At 52.2% G+C, this 20,007-nt stretch overlaps 1 protein-coding gene and 1 pseudogene across 1 annotated transcript; both read left to right on the forward strand.

Annotated features, from left to right (window-relative positions):
- LOC135405598 (zinc finger protein 850-like) overlaps positions 1 to 20,007 on the forward strand; it is a 598,288-nt pseudogene that overhangs the window by 437,597 nt on the left and 140,684 nt on the right.
- On the forward strand, positions 1,780 to 2,749 carry LOC135405513 (olfactory receptor 14A16-like). Its single transcript, XM_064640218.1, has one exon. It carries the CDS (start codon positions 1,898 to 1,900, stop codon positions 2,747 to 2,749), a length of 852 nt encoding a protein of 283 aa, XP_064496288.1. The 5' UTR covers positions 1,780 to 1,897.

Genomic DNA, 20,007 nt, shown 5'->3' on the forward strand with positions numbered 1-20,007 from the left:
TCCCAGGGGCTGGGGGTCAGGGCTTGGCCCTTTGAAATAAAGAAACATGTCAAAGTTTATTCAGCATCAGAGCCACCTTTCCCTTGCTTGTCCATCCTTGTCATCACTGTCTGCAGTTTTCTGTTCCAACTGGAATCTGGGGATACTTTCACAGTCATGTCCTTCAGTGGGACCCATTAACAGTACAAGAAACTTCAGTATTTCAAACTCATTTTGACTTCTTGAGAAGTTGTTTGAACTTCCTCTCAGGGACTGAGTCTCATGTAAACAATGCAAACCCCCTCTGGGGGTCATGAAATGCCTGGGGCTGTTGCTGTGCTGCTGAGCTGGGCTGGGCTCCTGGCACACAGGGAGCTCCGGGCAAGCAAGAAGAGCTTCAAAGAGACAGCTCTGCTGGTGAGCAGCTCCTCTGCACAGCCCAGCAGGGCTGAGGGCACTGCCAGGGCAGCTCAGGGACACCAGCAGGGCACAGACAGAGCTTCAAGGGGCTCAGCACTGGCAGGAGGACTGAGAGCTCCCTGCAGGAGGAATCTTGGCAGGGCTGCACATGGTGAGTCTGTGGCTGCAGGGCAGTGCAGGGGCAGCTCCTGGAGGCATCTCCTAAAGCTGGCCCAGCCCCAGCTGATGGGATGGGTGAGCAGGGGCTGTTTTGGGGCAGTTTGGAAGAGCTGTGAAGCCGGGGGTGCAGGCAGGGGTGCCCAGGGCTGTGGGGCAGAGCAGGGTCCTGCAGCCCAGGGTGCTGTGCTGGGCAGGGACTCTGCTGCCTGCCAGGGGTAGCTCTCAGCCAGCCCGGGGAGCTGCTGCCAGGGCTGGGGCAGAAGGGCTGTGGGCAAGGAGCAAACCTGGAAGGGGAGGGAGGTTCTTTTCCATGTCTCCGTGTTGAAGGGTCAGACCTGCTCACAGCTCCAGATCACTACACCATATTGAATGGAGAATGTTTTGCAAAGCTCAGAAAAGACAGGGGCTACAGGAAAGGAATTAGTCCTGATGGGTGTTTCCTGCTTAGGCACTGTAGCATAGACATTGTTCTCTCAGGTCAGGAGGCTGCACTGAAATTCCAAGTCTTTTACTCTCAGAGGTGAATATTTCAGGCAGGATCAGAGATGAGCACAGGATCCTGGGCAGTGCTGAGCCTTCCCTTGGGGGTGGGCACTCTCTTGTGCCAGCCCTTGGCTTCTCTGCAGGAGGGCTCCTGTCCTGCTCTGTCCAGCACAGCTGCACCTCTGGGCTGGCACAGGGGACACTTCACAGAGCTGCCCTTTCAAGCAGCGCTGTCCTGCTCTCAGCACAGATCTTGGTGGGGTTTTTAAAGATGAATCTGTGTGTGAAGTCATCTTCAAGGCAGCCCAAGGGAAAGTGCAGGGCAGATGGGAAACAGTCTGAGAGTCACTGCAGCTCTCCTGGCTCTGCAATAAGCAATGGAGAGCTCAGCCCTTCTGCCTGTCCTGTCTCAACACTGTTCAGATTTGTCATCAGAAAAATTTGCCCCTAAAAAAACACCCCAGGTGTTATGATTGTAAACAAAAAATCCTGTCAAAATTATTTTAAGGATACACTGTGCCTCCCTTCTGCAGCCCAAATTGCTCCAAGACAACAGTACAGGAATTGAGTTTTTCCATCAAAGCTGGGTTCCATGTGACATCCCCTATGATCATGAGAGCTGTCCCAAACCAGTTTCATATCTGCACTGCAGCAGAGCAAAGCTGAGTCCTTGGCAGCACATGGGCAGAGCTCCTGCTCCTCACAGCACCCTGAGAGAGCACAAACCAGAGAAAAGAAATGCCTTGACTTGGAGGGGATTTCCCTGAAAACTGCACTGGCTTTGCTGAGAGGGGGCTGTCTTAACTGTTCCCTGTGCTTTCCTTTTCTGAACAGACCCTGTCCTAAGGAACAGCAAATGTCCAACAGCAGCTCCATGCCCCAGTTCCTCCTCCTGGCATTCGCAGACAGGAGGGAGCTGCAGCTCCTGCACTTCTGGCTCTTCCTGGCCATCTCCCTGGCTGCCCTCCTGGCCAACGGCCTCATCCTCAGCGCCGTAGCCTGTGACCACCACCTGCACACCCCCATGGGCTTCTTCCTGCTCAACCTCTCCCTCACAGACCTGGGCTGCATCTGCACCACTGTCCCCAAAGCCATGCACAATTCCCTCTGGGGCACCACAACCATCTCCTACCATGGATGTGCTGCACAGGTCTTCCTGCTTGTCTTCTTTCTTGGAGCAGAGTTTTCCCTCCTCACCATCATGTGCTACGACCGCTACGTTGCCATCTGCAAACCCCTGCACTACGGGACCCTCCTGGGCAGCAGAGCTTGTGTCCACATGGCAGCAGCTGCCTGGGCCACTGGGTTTCTCATTGCCCTGCTGCACACAGCCAATACATTTTCCCTGCCCCTGTGCCAGGGCAATGCCCTGGGCCAGTTCTTCTGTGAAATCCCACACATCCTCAAGCTCTCCTGCTCACACTCAGGCTACCGCAGGGAAATTGGGCTCATTGGGGTTAGTGCCTGTTTAATGTTTGGTTGTTTCATTTTCATTGTTTTCTCCTATGTGCAGATCTTTAGGGCTGTGCTGAGGATCCCTTCTCAGCAGGGACGGCACAAAGCCTTTTCCACCTGCCTCCCTCACCTGGCTGTGGTCTCCTTGTTTATCAGCACTGCCACATTTGCCCATCTAAAGCCCCTCTCCATTTCCTCCCCATCCCTGGACCTGGTGGTGGCAGTTCTGTACTCAGTGTGCCTCCAGCACTGAACCCCCTCATCTACAGCCTGAGGAACCAGGAGCTCAAGGATGCCCTGAGGAAAATGATGACTGGATGTTTTTTTAAGAAGCAGTAACCTACCTCTTTTCTTCTGCAGAACACTCATTGTGTAACATATTTTGGGCCCAGCCTGCCTTCTAAAGCTTTTCGTAGTTTTTGGGTTGGGGGCTTCCATGTTTTTTCCCTCTGTTCATGTCATTAACACTGAAATTTTATTCTTCATCCCATCAAATTCACCCTCTACCTCTTTTTTTTCACCCACAAAATATAGAAATGAGGAGTCATGCTTTGTGTGCATTTAAACAAAATAAAAGTTTGTGCAGCAAGGTATTTGTCAAACATCCTCCCTGTGTTAGTTTGTACATGAGGAATCACAATCTCTGAGTGGAAGAAAGGACACAAATTCTTTTTTCCAGATTCTTCCTCCAACACCTCCCCTGAAGCTGGAGGACATTTCCATATTTGCAGATCTGGGGAGGAAAAGAGTCCCAGCACTGCCAGGGAGCACCAGAACTGGGTCTGTTCAGAGCTGCTCTCTTTGCACTCCCACCCTCTCCTTTCCTGTCCGTGCCCAAGGCCTGAGTGCTCTGGCAGCTCAGTCACTGTCCTGCTGTGGGTCAGGCCTGTGAGCACAGGCAGGGACAGGCCCTGGGCACTGCTGGGACAGGGCTGGGCTCCACAACAGCAGTTCCAGCAGCAAAGGGGTTCCCCTCCAGGCACTTCCTGAGGGCTGAGGTCTTTTCCCAACACTGGTATGGAGAAGAAGTCCAAGGATTAGACTCTCCAAAGTCTTGTTGCTTTGCTTGTTTTTCCATGGAGACAGTGCAGTGAGGTCAGGGACCCACTGAGACTTCAGGGACTGAGGGCTGGTTCAGATGTTGTGTGTTGGTGGCCAATGGCCAATGGAGATGACAAATGATCTCCAAGTCACCTGCCTGGGGTTCTGCAGCTTGTGAGGGCTCTGATGGCAGGTGAGGACTTGTCTGTAGGAACTCAGGAAGTGCAGGAGAGCACAGAGGATCTGCAGGGACAGCCCGTCCCATCCAGTCAGCAGGGAATGGGGCCCTGGAGCAGAATCCTGCCCAGGGTGGAGTCACAAAGAGATCAAGTACTAAATCTTGCTGTGAAGTGGCAAACAGAGCTCTGCAAGCCCAGGAGACACAGCAGGTACAGGGAAAACTCTTGCAAGTGACTTGTGTTCCCCTCAGTGAATTTCCACAGGTCGCTCAAGAGCAGCCCCCAAAGCCATGTCCCAGCTCTGGAACAAGGTAGGGCCCCTCTGAGCCCCCTCCATGGCCACACAGGAGCCTCTGTGGGAGGTGGTCAGTGGCAGGGAGCACCATCAGCTGGCTCTGCCTCCCAGCTTGAGCAGCACAGCCCAACAGAGTCCCCCATGGTCCTGGGCCCCACAGCCCCCGTGCTCTGCAGAGCAGCCCCCCCAGCTCGGGGGCTGTGGGGAGCATGGGCAGGAGGTGCAGGAAGGGCTACTCAGGCCAGCACAGACGTGTTCCCCTGGGGAAAGGGTCTGTGGGGAGATGGGATGTGCCAGGAGAAGAGCAGGACACCCTGTGTGAGCAGAGGGGCCATAGGAAGAGGCTGCCCTGTGCCTGGGGAAAAGAGGGGGCAAAGCAAAAAGTGGGAAACTCTCTGGTCTGAGATCAGTTGTGCTGCCCAAGAACACGCTGACTCCAGAGGTGTCCAAGCGGGGCAGAGCCGGCGACTCCGGTCTGTGTGGCGGCGGGGGGGAGGCAGCAGCTCTGTTTGATTCCATGGAGTTCTGGGGATGCACAGTGGTTCCAGGAGGCTCTTCACTCTCACTATTGGCCCTTGGTTCCATGAGGGTCTGAGATGTCTCAGGGTTCCTTTGGTTCCAAAGAGGCCTCGCGTATCACAGTGGCCCCTTGGTTCCATGAGATTCCACAGTATTCCCGCATTCCTTTGGTTCCATAAGGCCCTGCAGTGTTATAATGACTCCTGATTCTATGAGGTTCCAATTTCTCCACAAGTTTCTTTGGCTCTATAGGGCCCTGCAGGGTCAAAACGGCCCCTGGATTCCATGAGTTTCCACAGTGTCCTCAGGTCCATAGTGTCACAGTGTCACAATGCCTCCTTGATTTGCAGTGTCCCAGGGAGAGCCTGCACTGTCCAAAGGGCCTCTTGATTCCATAAGGTTCTGCAGTGACACAATGGCACCCCAATTCCATGTGATTGCACAGTGTCCCCAGGTTCCTTTGGCACCATAATGCCCTGTAGTGTCACAGTGGTCCCTTGAGTCCATGTGGTGTCCTCAGTGTCACAATGACCCCTTGATTCCATGAAGTTGCATAGTGTCTCTAGGTTCCCTTTTTCCACGAGTTTCCCCAGTGTCACAATGGCCCCTTGATTCCGTTGGGTTCCCCAGTGTCCCAAGGTCCATTTGGCTCCAAAAGGGCCCTGTAGTGTCGCAGTGGCCTCTTGATTTTATGAGGTTCCACTGTGTCCCAGGGTTCCTTTGTTTCCATGAGGCACCACAGTGACACAATGGCCCCTTGATTCCATGAGGTTCCAAAATGTTTCAGGGTTCTTTTTGTTCCACAAGGCCCCAGATATTAAACGGCCCCTGATTCTACAAGATTTCACACCACAGTGTCCCTGTGTTCCTTAGTTTCCATGAGGCCCTGCAGTGCCACAATGGCCCCTTGATTCCATGAGGTTGCACAGTGTCATCACAAAGCTGAGCCCACCCAGATGGAAGTTTGGGGGACATTAGGAGCAACTGAGAAAAAAAGGATTGGATATTTGGGGAAGGAAAGAGGGGCTTGTCCAACAGAGGGGAACGAATTTTATGAGGTAAAAACAGGTTCAGTTAAGGCTCGGGGTGCTGAAACACTGACTGTGCAAACACTCCTGATGGACTTTTACGCTATTTCTAACCTCAAGCCCCAATCCAAAAGTGCTGCCCCTCCCAATGAAAGGAATCCACTGCTCTAATCCCAACCTCAACTTGACCTCAAAGGCTAAGCCCAAACCCAGAACTCCAGACTCTTATTTGTACTCCAATGCCCACCCCAATCCCAAACCTGCATTGTTGGTATGAAAAGCCAAACTTTAATCTTAACCCAGCCCAAAACACTAATCATGGACCAGACACTGCCAGCAGAACCACAAACCTCCCAAAGTTCTGCCTAATCCCAACCCTGAGCTCTAAACCCCAAGCCCTGACCATTAAGCACCCCCACAGCCCTTGGGAGCAGGGCAAGGACCTGCAGGGCCCAGAGCAGGCCCAGGGGGTTGGCAGAGGAATGGGAGGTGACCTGAATCTGCTCAGCTCTGCAGTGACCCCCAGGAGAAGGGCCTGGGCTCTGGGAGGGATGTCCTGTGGCACAGGGGCTCAGGATCCAAGTTCAGAAGGCCAAGTGCACATGGCAACAGCCAGAGCTGGTGCAGAGACATCAGGGAGGGTCTAGAAATGCTGCTGGGAGGGGGTGGGAAAGCAGGAGGGGTGTGTGCAGCCTGCAAGGCCAGAGCAGCACCATGGCCAGGGCAGGACAGCCTGCAGGAGAGATGGCCAAGGGCTCTGGCAGGGCTGCAAGGCCCAAAGGCACCCAGGCCTTTGTCCCCTTGCCTCTGGCAGCTGCCTCTGCCACTCAGGCCACCACAAGCAACTTGCCTGGCAGGTTCTGCCCTTGGTTTCTGCCTCGCCCCTCCCTCAGGAGCCTGGCAGGGGTTGCCCAGTTTTGGGTCTTTGTTGTTGCTCCCCCTCCCATCCCAGTGCCCCCCAAACAGCCCTGAGCCAGCCGGGAGGGACAGGATCTGCTGGGCCAGGGCCTGGGGCTCAGGCCTTGGCCTTTGTGCTCCACAAAACCAAGGCAGGCTTAGCTCAGCATTGCAGGGGCCTGCCCAGAGCCTTTGTCTGCCTGCACTCCTGGCCTCCAAGGAGCTGCTCCAAGGAGTCCCTGGGGAGGCTTTGTCAGTGCCTGCCCTCAGTGGGGCCCAGCAATGCTTCAAGGCACTTGGACTTTGGCTTCTGACTTCTTCAGCAGCTGCTTCAATCTTCTCTCAGCACCTCAGGATCATGGGCTGGGCTGCAAACACACCGTGGGGCTCATTAAAACACAGAAAAACAATTTGTTTCTCTTCCATTATTTGTCTTCATGTCAACAACTAATTAGAGTTGTTTTGTAGCTTAGCTAAGGAGGAAGATTTTAAAGTGGAAGTCACAAAAAATATATATTTTTTTTTATGAAAGAGAATGATTTACACAGAGCCTTGGGATGCAAGGATTTGGATCCAAAGACAAGGGGGCACTTAATCATTGACCAATTGAACAGTTACCAGGTGATTCAATAGCATGTGCTACAATTTTAACAGTGACTGAATTATAGATTCACAATAACAACATTCCCACCACAGTCAATTCACACCCACGCCCAGGCAGAGATGTGTGGACACATCAAGAGCTGGGTGTGGAAAGGTCCCTCTCCCAAATTCTCCTTGTTGTCAGGGAAACACTCCCCCAAATCCCTTTGTGTTTCCCACCAGACAAGGGTCACAGCTGGAGGAGTGTTTGTTGAGGGGGATCAGAATTGTCCTGGGCATCAGTGAGGGTCTTTGGAGTGTTGCAAACTGGAGGGTTCCCGAGCTGGGAGAGGCTGCCAGAGGTGTCCCACTGAGAGGGAGGTGCTGGGGAGCTGCCAGGGCCTCCCTCAGCCCCGCTGGTTGTGGGCTCCCAAGGGGACTGGCTTTAGTTATCTGCTGAATTTCCATCCTGGTGTCAGGAATGACTGGAGTTTCCAAACTATTTGGGAATCGCATCCAAACTCTTCTATTTGTGTTACGGGTCAGGCAGGGAATTTTCCAAGGTGTTCAGGGGATGACTGATTATCCTGTGTTCCCCAGCTCTTACACTCATCCAAGTCAGCTGGATGGTTTATTGACAATGTGTCCCGAGGGGCAGCACCTCCGATGCCACAGAAATTGAGGTAAACCAGAACAGGAGCTCATGGAACTGAGTGGCCATTGGGACACTGCAGGGCCTCCTTGAATCCAGGGGCCGGTGGGACACTGGGGAGCCTTTTGGAGCCAAGGGAACCCTGGGATATTTTGGAACATCGTGGAATCAAAGGTCCATTGTGACACTGCAGGGCCTTGAGGAACCAAGGGAATCCTAGGGCATAGTGGAAACTCATGAAATCATCAGGGCCATTGTGACACTGAGGGACCTCATGGAACCAAATGAACCCTGAGAGTTTTTGCAACCTCATGGAATCAATGGGGCCGTTTCTGGCAGGATGTTCTGCTCTGATAATACCTAAAAAATGGTCAGAGAATGCAAACAATGCACACTCTCTGTGATGAGTTACTGCTCCTGTCAAGGTGCTGTTTTTAATGTTGAATTATGCTAAACCCAAAATGCTTCATGAAACTTCAAACACACATCCTGCTTTTTGAAACAAGATTTGACAGATAAGCTGCTTCCTGGCCTGCAAATATGTCTGGCAGTCAAACCCTTGATAACTATAAAAGCCCCGTTCAACTGTCATGGGGCAGATTCTTCCACAGACTTCCTTGAAGTGTGTGGAGCTTCTGCCATGAAGCAGGGACAGCTCTTCATGGTCACTGCCCAGGGGTTAAGTGAAAGAGAGAGAACTACCCCCTGTCATTGTGGAGTGAGTTACCCCAATCTCTGCTTCAGGATTGTTTCTTTTTGCTGGCTTTGATCCAATTGCTTTATAGAATGACTTTGATAGACTGCACTGTCCTATCTTACACTATGCTACTAGGCGGTTTTGGCTTTTATACTGTGTAGTAAATAATTCTGTTTAAGGTCTTTCACCTATTCACTTGTCTGATCAATTTTCTGTTCATTTGTCATAATAAATAAATTAATTTTCTAGAAATATTTCTGATTTGCCATCCCTAAAACCTGCAGGACAAAGTGATTTAATCACACCTTTATAATTCCTTCAGTCAAAACCAAAATCTGAGCCTGAGATTGGATCTAGCCACAGCCAGACTCCTCTCTGAGAAGGAATTTAAAAAGCAAGGGGGTCCTTTCTGCCCCTCGTAGCTCAACGAGACGGCTTCTGCCATCAACTTTGTTTAAGCCTTCCACCCCCCCAGCCCCAAGCCGTGACACAGGGGCATGTCTTGTACATGCAGTGCAAACATGGACTCCTGAGCTGGTCATTTGATGTCCCTCCTTGGAGGGAAGAACAAGCCCAATGGCCTGGGGTGAGAGGCCAGTGCTGGGAGCGGCGCTGGCTGTGCCAGGGCACTGCTGGGTGCCCCCACCCTGAGCACTCCCACCCTTGTGCTGGTCACTGCTGTTTTCCTCTGCAGGGCGTTGTGTTGGGCACATCCTGGAGAGCAAAGTGGAAAGCAGATGGAAGCTTTGAGGCCCTGGTCTGAGGAGATGCCCCTGCAGGATGGCAGTGCTGCTGCAGAGGTCAGCTCTGTGCCAGCAGTGCCCGTGGCTGTCCCTGCCTGCAGTCCCTGCACAGTCCTGCAGCAGGACTGGGACCGACTGCCAGAGCACTGAGGCCTCCAACAACACAGGGCTCTGCAGGACAGTGTGGAAGGGAAGGGAGAGGAGGCCAGGCAGGAGAAGGGCTGCTGCTCCCTGGCAGTGCTGCTCTGCTGGGACTCTTTTCTGGCCCAGCTCTGCACAGAGGCACCGACCCTGCAGCTGCAGAGAAGTCAGAGAGGAAAGATGTCAGGCAAACAAGTCAATGCAGAGTTCTTTATTTGGTTGAAGCACACAGCAAGTACAATTCCCAATTTGTATAGCATGTGGGCCAGGCTAGAAAGGCAAACACTGAAATGAAAATGGTGTTTACATATATATAAGTATATATATATATACTTTTATATATATATATATCTTTATATATCTATATTTCTATACATAAAGATTTTTTGGTGTGAACAAATTCTCAGAAAAATAGCGCCCCTACCAGGAGCAAAAAATAGAGAAGGTATGGTGGGCCGTTAATGAAGTCCATAACAGAACTGGACTTTAATGAGATGGATAACATGCAGAAGAAGGAGAGTTTATTGCTTCTGAAAAACACCCACTTATCAGTTTCCTCAGGGCATCCTTGAGCTCCTGGTTCCTCAGGCTGTAGATGAGGGGGTTCAGTAATGGAGGAACCACTGAGTACAGAACTGACACAATCAGATCCAGGGATGGGGAGGAGATGGAGGGGGGCTTCATGTAGGCAAATGTGCCAGTGCTGACAAACAGGGAGACCACGGCCAGGTGAGGGAGGGACGTGGAAAAGGCTTTGTGCCGTCCCTGCTGAGAGGGGATCCTCAGCACAGCCCTGAAGATCTGCACATAGGAGAAAACAATGAAAATGAAACACCCAAAACAAAAAGTAGCACTAACCCCAACAAGCCCCAGTTCCCTGATGTTGGAGTGTGAGCAGGAGAGCTTGAGGATGTGTGGGATTTCACAGAAGAACTGGCCCAGGGCATTGCCCTGGCACAGGGGCAGGGAAAATGTATTGGTTGTGTGCAGCAGAGAATAGAGAAACCAAGTGGCCCAGGCAGCTGCTGCCATGTGGGCACAAGCTCTGCTGCCCAGGAGGGTCCCGTAGTGCAGGGGTTTGCAGATGGCAACGTAGCGGTCGTAGCACATGATGGTGAGGAGGGAAAACTCTGTTCCAAGAAAGAAGACAAGCAGAAAGACCTGTGCAGCACATCCTGTATAGGAGATGGTTGTGGTGTTATGGAGGGAATTGTGCATGGCTTTGGGGACAGTGGTGCAGATGCAGCCCAGGTCTGTGAGGGAGAGGTTGAGCAGGAAGAAGCCCATGGGGGTGTGCAGGTGGTGGTCACAGGCTACAGCGCTGAGGATGAGGCCGTTGGCCAGGAGGGCAGCCAGGGAGATGGCCAGGAAGAGCCAGAAGTGCAGGAGCTGCAGCTCCCGCCTGTCTGCAAATGCCAGGAGGAGGAATTGGGTGATGGAGCTGCTGTTGGACATTTGCTGTTCATTAGGACAGGTCTGTTCAGAAAAGGAAAACACAGGGAACAATTAAGACAGCCCCCTCTCAGCAAAGCCAGGGCAGTTTTCAGGGAAATCCCCTCCAAGTCAAGGCATTTCTTTTCTCTGGTTTGTGCTCTCTGAGGGTGCTGTGAGGAGCAGGAGCTCTGGCCATGTGCTGCCAAGGACTCATCTTTGCTCTGCTGCAGTGCAGACATGGAGCTGGTTTGGGACAGCTCTCATGATCACAGGGGATGTCACATGGAACCCAGCTTTTCCTGTACTGTTGTCTTGGAGCAATTTGGGCTGCAGGAAAGCGGCACAGTGTACCCTTAAAATATTTTTTACTGAGTTTTTTATTTACAATCATAAAACCTGAGGGGTGTTTTCTTAGGGCAAATTTTTCTGATGACAAATCTGACGAGTGTTGAGCCAGGACAGGCAGAAGGGCTGAGCTCTCCGTTGCTTATTGCAGAACCAGGAGAGCTGCAGTGCCTCTCAATCTGTTTCCCATCTGCCCTGCACTTTCCCTTGGGCTGCCTTGAAGATGACTTCACACACAGATTCATCTTTAAAAACCCCACCAAGATCTGTGCTGAGAGCAGGGCAGTGTGCTGCTTGAAAGGGCAGCTCTGTGAAGTGTCCCCTGTGCCAGCCCAGAGGTGCAACTGTGCTGGACAGAGCAGGACAGGAGCCCTCCTGCAGAGAAGCCAAGGGCTGGGACAGGAGAGTGCCCACCCCCAAGGGAAGGCTCAGCACTGCCCAGGATCCTGTGCTCATTTCTGACACTGCCTGAAATATTCACCTCTGAGAGTAAAAGAGTTTGAATTTCAGTGCAGCCTCCTGAACTGAGAGAACAATGTCTCTGCTACAATGCCTAAGTAGGAAACACACCTCAGGACTAATTCCTTTCCTGTAGCCCCTGTCTTTTCTGAGCTTTCAAGAAATTCTCCATTCAATATGGTGTACTGATCTGGAGCTGTGAGTTGGTCTGACCCTGCAACAGGGAGACATGGAAAAGATCCTCCCTCCCCTGCCAGGTTTGCTCCTTGCCCACAGCCCTTCTGCCCCAGCCCTGGGAGCAGCTCCCCGGGCCGGCTGAGAGCTGCCCCTGGCAGGCAGCAGAGTCCCTGCCCAGCACAGCACCCTGGGCTGCAGGACCCTGCTCTGTCCCACAGCCCTGGGCACCCCTGCCTGCACCCCCGGCTTCACAGCTCTTCCAAAGTGCCCCATAACAGCCCCCTGCTCACCCATCCCATCAGCTGGGGCTGGGCCAGCTTCAGGAGATGCCTCCAGGAGCTGCCCCTGCACTGCCCTGCAGCCACAGACTCACCATGTGCAGCCCTGCCAAGATTCCTCCTGCAGGAAGCTCTCAGCCCTCCTGCCAGTGCTGAGCCCCTTGAAGCTCTGTGTGTGCCCTGCTGGTGTCCCTGAGCTGCCCTGGCAGTGCCCTCAGCCCTGCTGGGCTGTGCAGAGGAGCTGCTCACCAGCAGAGCTGTCTCTTTGAAGCTCTTCTTGCTTGCCAGGAGCTCCCTGTGTGCCAGGAGCCCGGCCCAGCTCAGCAGCACAGCAACAGCCCCAGGCATTTCATGACCCTCAGGGGGTTTGACGTTGTTTACATGAGACTCAGTCTCTGAGAGGAAGTTCAAACAACTTTTCAAGAAGTCAAAATGAGAGAGAAACAGTAAAGTTTCTTGTAGTGCTAATGAGTCTCACTGAGGGACACACATGAGAACGTGTCCCCAGGTTCCAGTTAGAGCAGAAAAGTGCAGACAGTGATGACAAGGATGGACAAGCAAGGGAAAGGTGGCTCTGATGCTGAGGAAAACTGGACTTGTTTCCTTAATCCACCAGGCCAAGCCCTGACCCCCAGCCCCTGGGAAGGCAGATCCTGTCCCTGCCTCATTCCTCAGGGCTCTTCCTGGGGCACTGGGATGTGAGATGTGCAATGCCAAGGGCAGGACCATGGGGTGGCACCTGCCAGGCTGCTGAGCAGGGACAAGGAGGCCATGAGGCCCCAGGGCTGCGAGGGCCACTCGTCTCCTCCTGGCATCAGGGGCACAGACAGCAGCCATGGCCAAAGGCCTGCAGAAGGTGGCTCTGTCAGGGCCTTTCAGCTTCTCCCCCTCCCTGTCTTCTCTCCAGCCCAGGCTGTCCTACGGTGTCCATGCCCTGCCCCTTTCCCTGCAGGCTGTCGTCATCCCCCCGGCTGCCCCACCTGGCTGGCACCTTCCTGCACTGACATCTCTGTGTCCTCCCTGGCTCTTCCTGCACACACAAAACCTTGGGCTCATCCAGACTCCTCCTGGGTGATGTGTTGCAGCACAGCGTTTTCCATGGAGTGAAATTCCTTTTTCCTCACGTCCACTCGGGACCTCCCCAGCTGCACTTGGCATTAATTCTTTCTTTCTCATGCTCTTTTCTGCTCTGACAAAAGGATCCACCATCTCTAAATCCTCCCTTCAAGCCCTCTCAGGGCTGTCCTGTGCTGTCCTCAGTCTCCACACCATTGAGGCCACAGCTCCTTAGCCCCTCTCTAGTGCTCATGTGCTTGAGACCTTTAAAGCCCATCTTGGGAGATCTCTGGGCACTCATTGATGTTTTTGCAGATGAAAATATCATGCTCAAAGCCTAAGTAAATCACAGTTGCCATGACAACCAGCATGCATTCCCACTGCTATGGTCAGTTACCATGGCAAATAGAATACATTCCCATTGCCACAGTCAGTTACCATGGAAACCATAATACATTGTCATTGCTATGGTCGGTTACCATGGCAACCATAATTGCTACAGCCATTTACTGTGGCAAAGAGCATACTTCTCACTGCTATGGTCAGTTACCATGGCAAACAGCATATATTCTCATTGCCACGGTCAGTTACCAGAGCAACCATCACACATTCCCATTCCTACAGTCAGTTACCGTGGTAATGATTATACATTCCCACTGGTATGGTTGGTTACCATGGGAACCAGCTTACAGTCTCATTGCCATGGTCAGTTACCATGGCAATCATCATACACTGCCATTGGTACAGTCAGTGACCTTGGCAACTATCATACATTCCCGTTTCTATGGTCAGTTACTACAGCAACCATCATACTTCACACTGGTACAATTGATTACCATGGCAACCGTCACACATTCCCATTCCTGCAGTCAGTTACCATGGCAAACATCACACATTCTTGTTAGTATGGTCAGTTACCATAACAAATATCATACATTCCCATTGCTACACACAGGTACCATGGCAACCGTCACACATTCCCGTTCCTACAGTCAGTTACCATAACAAATATCATACATTCCCATTGCTACACACAGGTACCATGGCAACCATCACACATTCCTATTGCTATGCTCGGTTACCATGGTAACCATCATACATTCTCGTTGCTATGGTCAGTTACCATGGCAACCATCATACATTCCCATTCCTACAGTCAGTTACCATAGCAAACATCATACATTGCCATTTCTATGGTCAGTTACCCTGGCACCCATCATACAGTCCCACTGCTACTGTCATTTACCATGGCAACCATCATACAGTCGCGTTGCTACAGTCGGTCACTATGGCAACCAGCATACAATCAAATTGCTACGGTCGGTTACCATGGAAACCATCATACATTCCCATTCCTACAGTCAGTTACCAAGGCAATCATTGTAAAGTCCCATTGCTATGGTCAGTTACAAAGGCAATCATCAAACATTCCTGTTGCTACGGTCAGTTACCACGGAAACCACCATACATTCCCACTGTTACGGTCGGTTACTGTGGCAACCATCACACATCCCCATTGTTGTGGTTGCTTACCATGGCAACCATCATACAGTCCACTGCTACAATCAGTTACCATGGCAACCATCATACAGCAGCATTGCTACGATCAGTTAGCATGGCAAACATCTGAATTCCAGGTTCTATGGTCAGTTACCATGGCAACCATCATACATTCCCATTCCCATGGTCAGTTACTATAAGAACCACCATACATTCCCATTGCTACACACAGGTTACCATGGCAACCATCATACATTGTCATTGCTATGTTTAGTTACCATGGCAACCATCATACAGTCACTTTGCTATGGTTGGTTACCATGGCAACTAACATACATTCTCGTTGCTACGGTCAGTTCCCACGGAAAACACCATATGTTCCCTTTGCTACAGTCAGTTACCATGGCAACCAACATGCTTTCCACTAGTACAGTCCGTTACCATGGCAACCAGCATTGTCGTTTCTATGGTCAGTTACCATGGCAACCATCATTCATTCCCGTTGCTACAGTCAGTTACCATGGCAACCATCATACTGCCCACTGCTACGGTCAGATACCATGGCAAACAGCATACATTCCCATTGCCATAGTTGGTTACCATGGCAACACTCCTACATTCCCATTGCTATGGTCTGTTACCATGGCAACCATCATTCATTCCAGTTGCTACAGTCAGTTACCATGGCAATCATCATAGTTCCCACTGCTGCCGTCAGTTACTATAAGAACCACCATACATTCCCATTGCTACAGCAGGTTACCATGGCAACCATCATACATTAGCATTGCTATGGTCGGTTACCATGGCAACTAACATACATTCTCTTTGCTATGGTCAGTTCCCACGGAAAACACCATACATTCCCATTGCTACAGTCAGTTACCATGGCAATCAACATACTTTCCACTGGTACAGTCCGTTACCATGGCAACCAGCATACATTGTCGTTTCTATGGTCAGTTACCGTGGCAACCATCATACTTCCCACTGCTATGGTAAGATACCATGGCAAACAGAATACATTCCCATTGCCATAGTTGGTTACCATGGCAACCATCATTCATTCCAGTTGCTAGGGTCAGTTACCATGGCAAACATCACACATTCCCCTTGCTACAGTCAGTTACCATGGCAACCATCACACATTTCCATTGCTTTGGTCTGTTACCATGGCAACCATCGCACATTCCAGTTGCTAGGGTCAGTTACCATGGCAACCATCATACATTCTTATTGCTACGGTTGGTTACCATGGCAACCAGCATACATTTCCATTGCTACGGTCAGTTACCACAGGAACCATAATACTTCCCGCTGGTACAGTCAGTTACCATGGCAACCATCATACACTCCCATTGCTATGGTCAGTTACCATGGCAACGAGCATACATTTTTCTTTCTACAGTCACTTACCATGGCAACCATCATGCATTCTTACTGCTACGGTCGGTTACCACGGCAAGCAGCATACATTCCCATTTCTACAGTCAGTTACCACGGTAACCATCATACTTCCCACTGCTACGGTCGTTTACCATTGTAACCATCATACATTCCGGCTTCTATGGTCAGTTACTATGATAACCATCATACATTCAAATTGCTACAGTCAGTTACCGTGGCAACCATCATATTTTCCTTTGGTACAGTCTGTTACCATGGCAACCAGCATACATTGTCATTGCCATGGTCAGTTACCATGGCAACCATGACACATTCCCATTGCTACAGTTGGTTACCATGGCAACCATGACACATTCCCATTGCTACGGTCGGTTACCATGGCAACCATGACACATTCCCATTGCTACGGTCGGTTACCATGGCAACCATGACACATTCCCATTGCTACGGTTGGTTACCATGGCAAGCATCAATCATTCCCGTTGCTACAATCACCATGGCAACCATCACACATTTCCATTGTTATGGTTTGTTACCATGGCAACCATCATAGATTCGCATTGCTATGCTCGGTTACCATGGCAACCATCATAAAGTTACATTCCTATGGTTGGCTACCGTGGTAACAAGGATACATTCCTGTTGCTACAGTCAGTTACCATGGAAGCCAGCATACATTCCCGTTGCTACAGTCAGTTACCACAGGAACCATCATACTTCCCACTGGTACAGTCAGTTACCATGGCAACCATCATACATTCTCATTGATACTATCAGTTACCGTGGGAACCATCGTACATTCTCATTGATACTATCAGTTACCGTGGGAACCATCATACCTCTCACTGGTACAGTCAAATACCATGGCAACCATCATACATTCCTGTTCCCATGGTCAGTTACCATGGTAAACATCACACATTACCATTGCTATGGTCGGTTACCATGGCAACCAGCATACCTTTCAATTGTTACAGTCAGTTACCATGGCAACCATCAGACATTTCCATTGCTATGGGCAGTTACTATGGTAACCTCTTGATTCCTCTTGGACAGAAGCAGATGCAGATGAGCCTCCCTGTCTTCCACCAGCCTGGCAGCTGTGCTTCAAAGGCCTGTGTCCCAAGGGGTGTCTTCACCAAGACCCTGCACAAACCTCTGGGACTCTTTGCATCCTGTCGTGCTGCCTTTCCAGTGAATTCCAGGGTTATCAAAGCAAACTGGAATGGGTTCTTTCTCTCACTCCACAAGGTCACCCAAACCACTCTCTCCTCTCACCCTCACCCACAAAAGTTCACCCAGTTTGTTCATCCCCTAGAGCAGCTCCACAGGTCCCAGAAGCTCCTTCCTGCTGAGGACACCTCTCTCCTGCTCTTTCTCTCCTGTGTCTCCTTGGCCTTCTCTCCCAACCCATCACAGCCCTGCAACCTGGGAACTGTCTCAGCAGGCCTGGGCTGTTATTGCCTGCAAGTGGAATGAAGAGAGACTTGGGGCTGCAGCTCCTCCTGCCTGTGCCCCACACGCAGGGCATTGGGGCCTGTCTGGCTGCAGCCCCTCAGCGGGGGCACCGGGGTAAGAACAGACTTGCAGTGGGCAAAGCTGCTCTGAAAGCCCCGAGAGCTGGGCTGTGCAGAGGCTTTGCTGACAATGGCCTTGGGGGTGGATGTGCTGGGACTCAGGCCCAGGGGGAAAATCCCAGGCCTGATCCCTGAGGAGATCAGCACATGCTGCTGAAATGCTGGGGGAGAGAAGAGCCAGCAGAGGGAGGAAACAAGTGTGGACAGCCTGGGCTGATGTGCTCTGGACTCGTGCCTGGCCCAGCCTTGGCTGGGCAGAGAAGGGACAGCCTTTGTGTCCCTGCAGGGCTGGGATTCACTCCCTGCCCCAAAGGCCCCCAATGTGTCTGAGAAGCCCTGGGTGGTGCCTGTCCCACAACTGCTGGGAATGGGGACGGGGTCCCTGCACAGGCCCTGTGCTGTCCAGGGCAGCTGCTGCACTTGTGCTGCAGAGCCCTGGCACCTCCCCTGGCACTACAGGCCCCTCTTTGGCTACTCAGTACAGGCTCAGCTGCCCTGAATTAGGTTCAGCAGTGAAGGGATGTCCAGGAGACAACTGCCATTGTACTCTGAGGACATGTAGAAAATACCATGATAAAGAACAGAAGAGAGACCGCTCTCCCTGTGCCACCTGACTCCATCTGGTCATCTGAACACCTCTAGGGGCTGTCCTGGACAGAAGGAACAGTGACAGGTTCCCCTGTCCTACATGTGGGCCCCTTCTGCCCATGAAGTTGGCCAAAGCAATGTCCCAGCAGCCTCCAAGAAGATCCCACAGCTGCTGCCCTGTCCCTAGGAACTGCTCCATTGGAGCCTGCAGTTCCCAGCAGGAATCTCGGTCACCTCTGGCCCCTCAGAAGGAACAAGGGCTTTGTGTCTCAGCAGGTCACTCCTGGCTTTCATCTTCCTTCGTTGCCATGGGAGCTGGGACAAGGAATCACCTGCAGGTGCCTGTTTTGGGCCCACTGAAGTGGGGCAGGAGGAATCCCAGCCCATGGAGGTTGTGGAGGGAGCTGAGTGTCCTTCTGGCCCCAGGTCTGCAGAGCCACAAGGAGACACCTCTGTTGACTCAGTTGAGTCCCTTCCCTCAGTGCAGGTGAAGGAGATCCCTCCTGGGCACTGTCTGGGTTTCCTGTCTAATGATGGGACATGAAAAGGGGACTCTTGAACTCTGTGTGTGTTTGGAAAAATGACAGTGCTGAAAGAAGTGTGTCTGTGCCCAGCTGAGAGAAGGAACATCATTATTTCCTTCAGTTATGTGCCAGCAGATTTCCCTGGAGCCCCAGGGACAGCTGGAGGGAGCCCAGAGGGGCAGAGAAAGGGCTGCCTGAGGCTGTTGCTGTGCTGCTGAGCTGGGCTGGGCTCCTGGCACACAGGGAGCTCCTGGCAAGCAAGAAGAGCTTCAAAGAGACAGCTCTGCTGGTGAGCAGCTCCTCTGCACAGCCCAGCAGGGCTGAGGGCACTGCCTGCAGCACCCAGGGCACAGGAGAGAAGGCAGAGACATGAGAGGCAGCCTGGGCTGGGAGGTGACTGAGCTCTCACTACACCAGAAACCTTCCCAGGATTTGAAGGAAGAATTCTCTGGCTGTAGGAAAGTTCAGCTTGCCTTCCTGGAGGGATCTCCTAAAGCTGGCACATCCCACAGCTTCCAGGATCTTTCAGCAGGACTCTCCCAGTTGCTGCAGTGCAGGGGAAGTGGCCATATGGCAGAGCAGGGCAGGAGCTGCAGGCAGCAAGGGCAGAGAGGAGAAGGGAGCAGGAGGTTCAAGGGATCCTGGGGTGGGAGGACAGGGCAGAGCTGCTCAGGGCAGGAACCTTGCCAGCCCTTTGCCACGGTCAGGCTCTGGCTGCAGAGCAGTGCAGGTGAGTTCCTGCAAGTGCCTCTCCCAGCTGCCAAATGGCAGCAGTGGCAGGAGCTGTCAGGATGGCTGTGCTGGATTTGCTGGGGTGCAGCAGGAGAAGCTGCTGCAGAGCAGGACTTGCTGCTGCCCCATCAGAGGCCCAGGGCCAGAAGGTTCCCTGTGCCAGGGCTGGCTGTGGGGTGGGAAGGTGGGGGTGCAGCCAGGGGTGCCCAGGGCTGTGGTGCAGAGCAGGGTCCTGCCCCCAGGGCTCTGTGTGCTGGGGCAGGGACTCTGCTGCCTGCCAGGGTCAGCTCTCAGCCCGGCCAAGGAGCTGCCAAGGGGCTGGGGGAGAAGGGCTGTGGGGGTGGAACAATTCCTGGGAGGGTAGAGCAGGGCAGAGTCCTTCTGATCTCCAAAGTGGGCTGCAGGGATGAGGGCTGGTCACAGCTCCTGATCAAAGCAGGAAATTTCCCAGAAGGTATTTGCAAGAGGCACAGACAGACAGGGGGTACCTTCAAGAGAATGAACCAGTTCTTTCAGTGTTATACTTTGGGTTGTCTGGGTGCTGACTGTGACAGGGAAATCTATCTCTGAGCACAGGAGGAGACACTGAAACTTGAACTCTGTTAGATTAGAGGGGATTGAACCTGAGAGTATCAGACATCAAAACTGTCCTTTAGACGC

Source organism: Pseudopipra pipra, chromosome W, assembly GCF_036250125.1.
Source record: "Pseudopipra pipra isolate bDixPip1 chromosome W, bDixPip1.hap1, whole genome shotgun sequence".
In the NCBI taxonomy this organism is placed as follows: domain Eukaryota; kingdom Metazoa; phylum Chordata; class Aves; order Passeriformes; family Pipridae; genus Pseudopipra; species Pseudopipra pipra.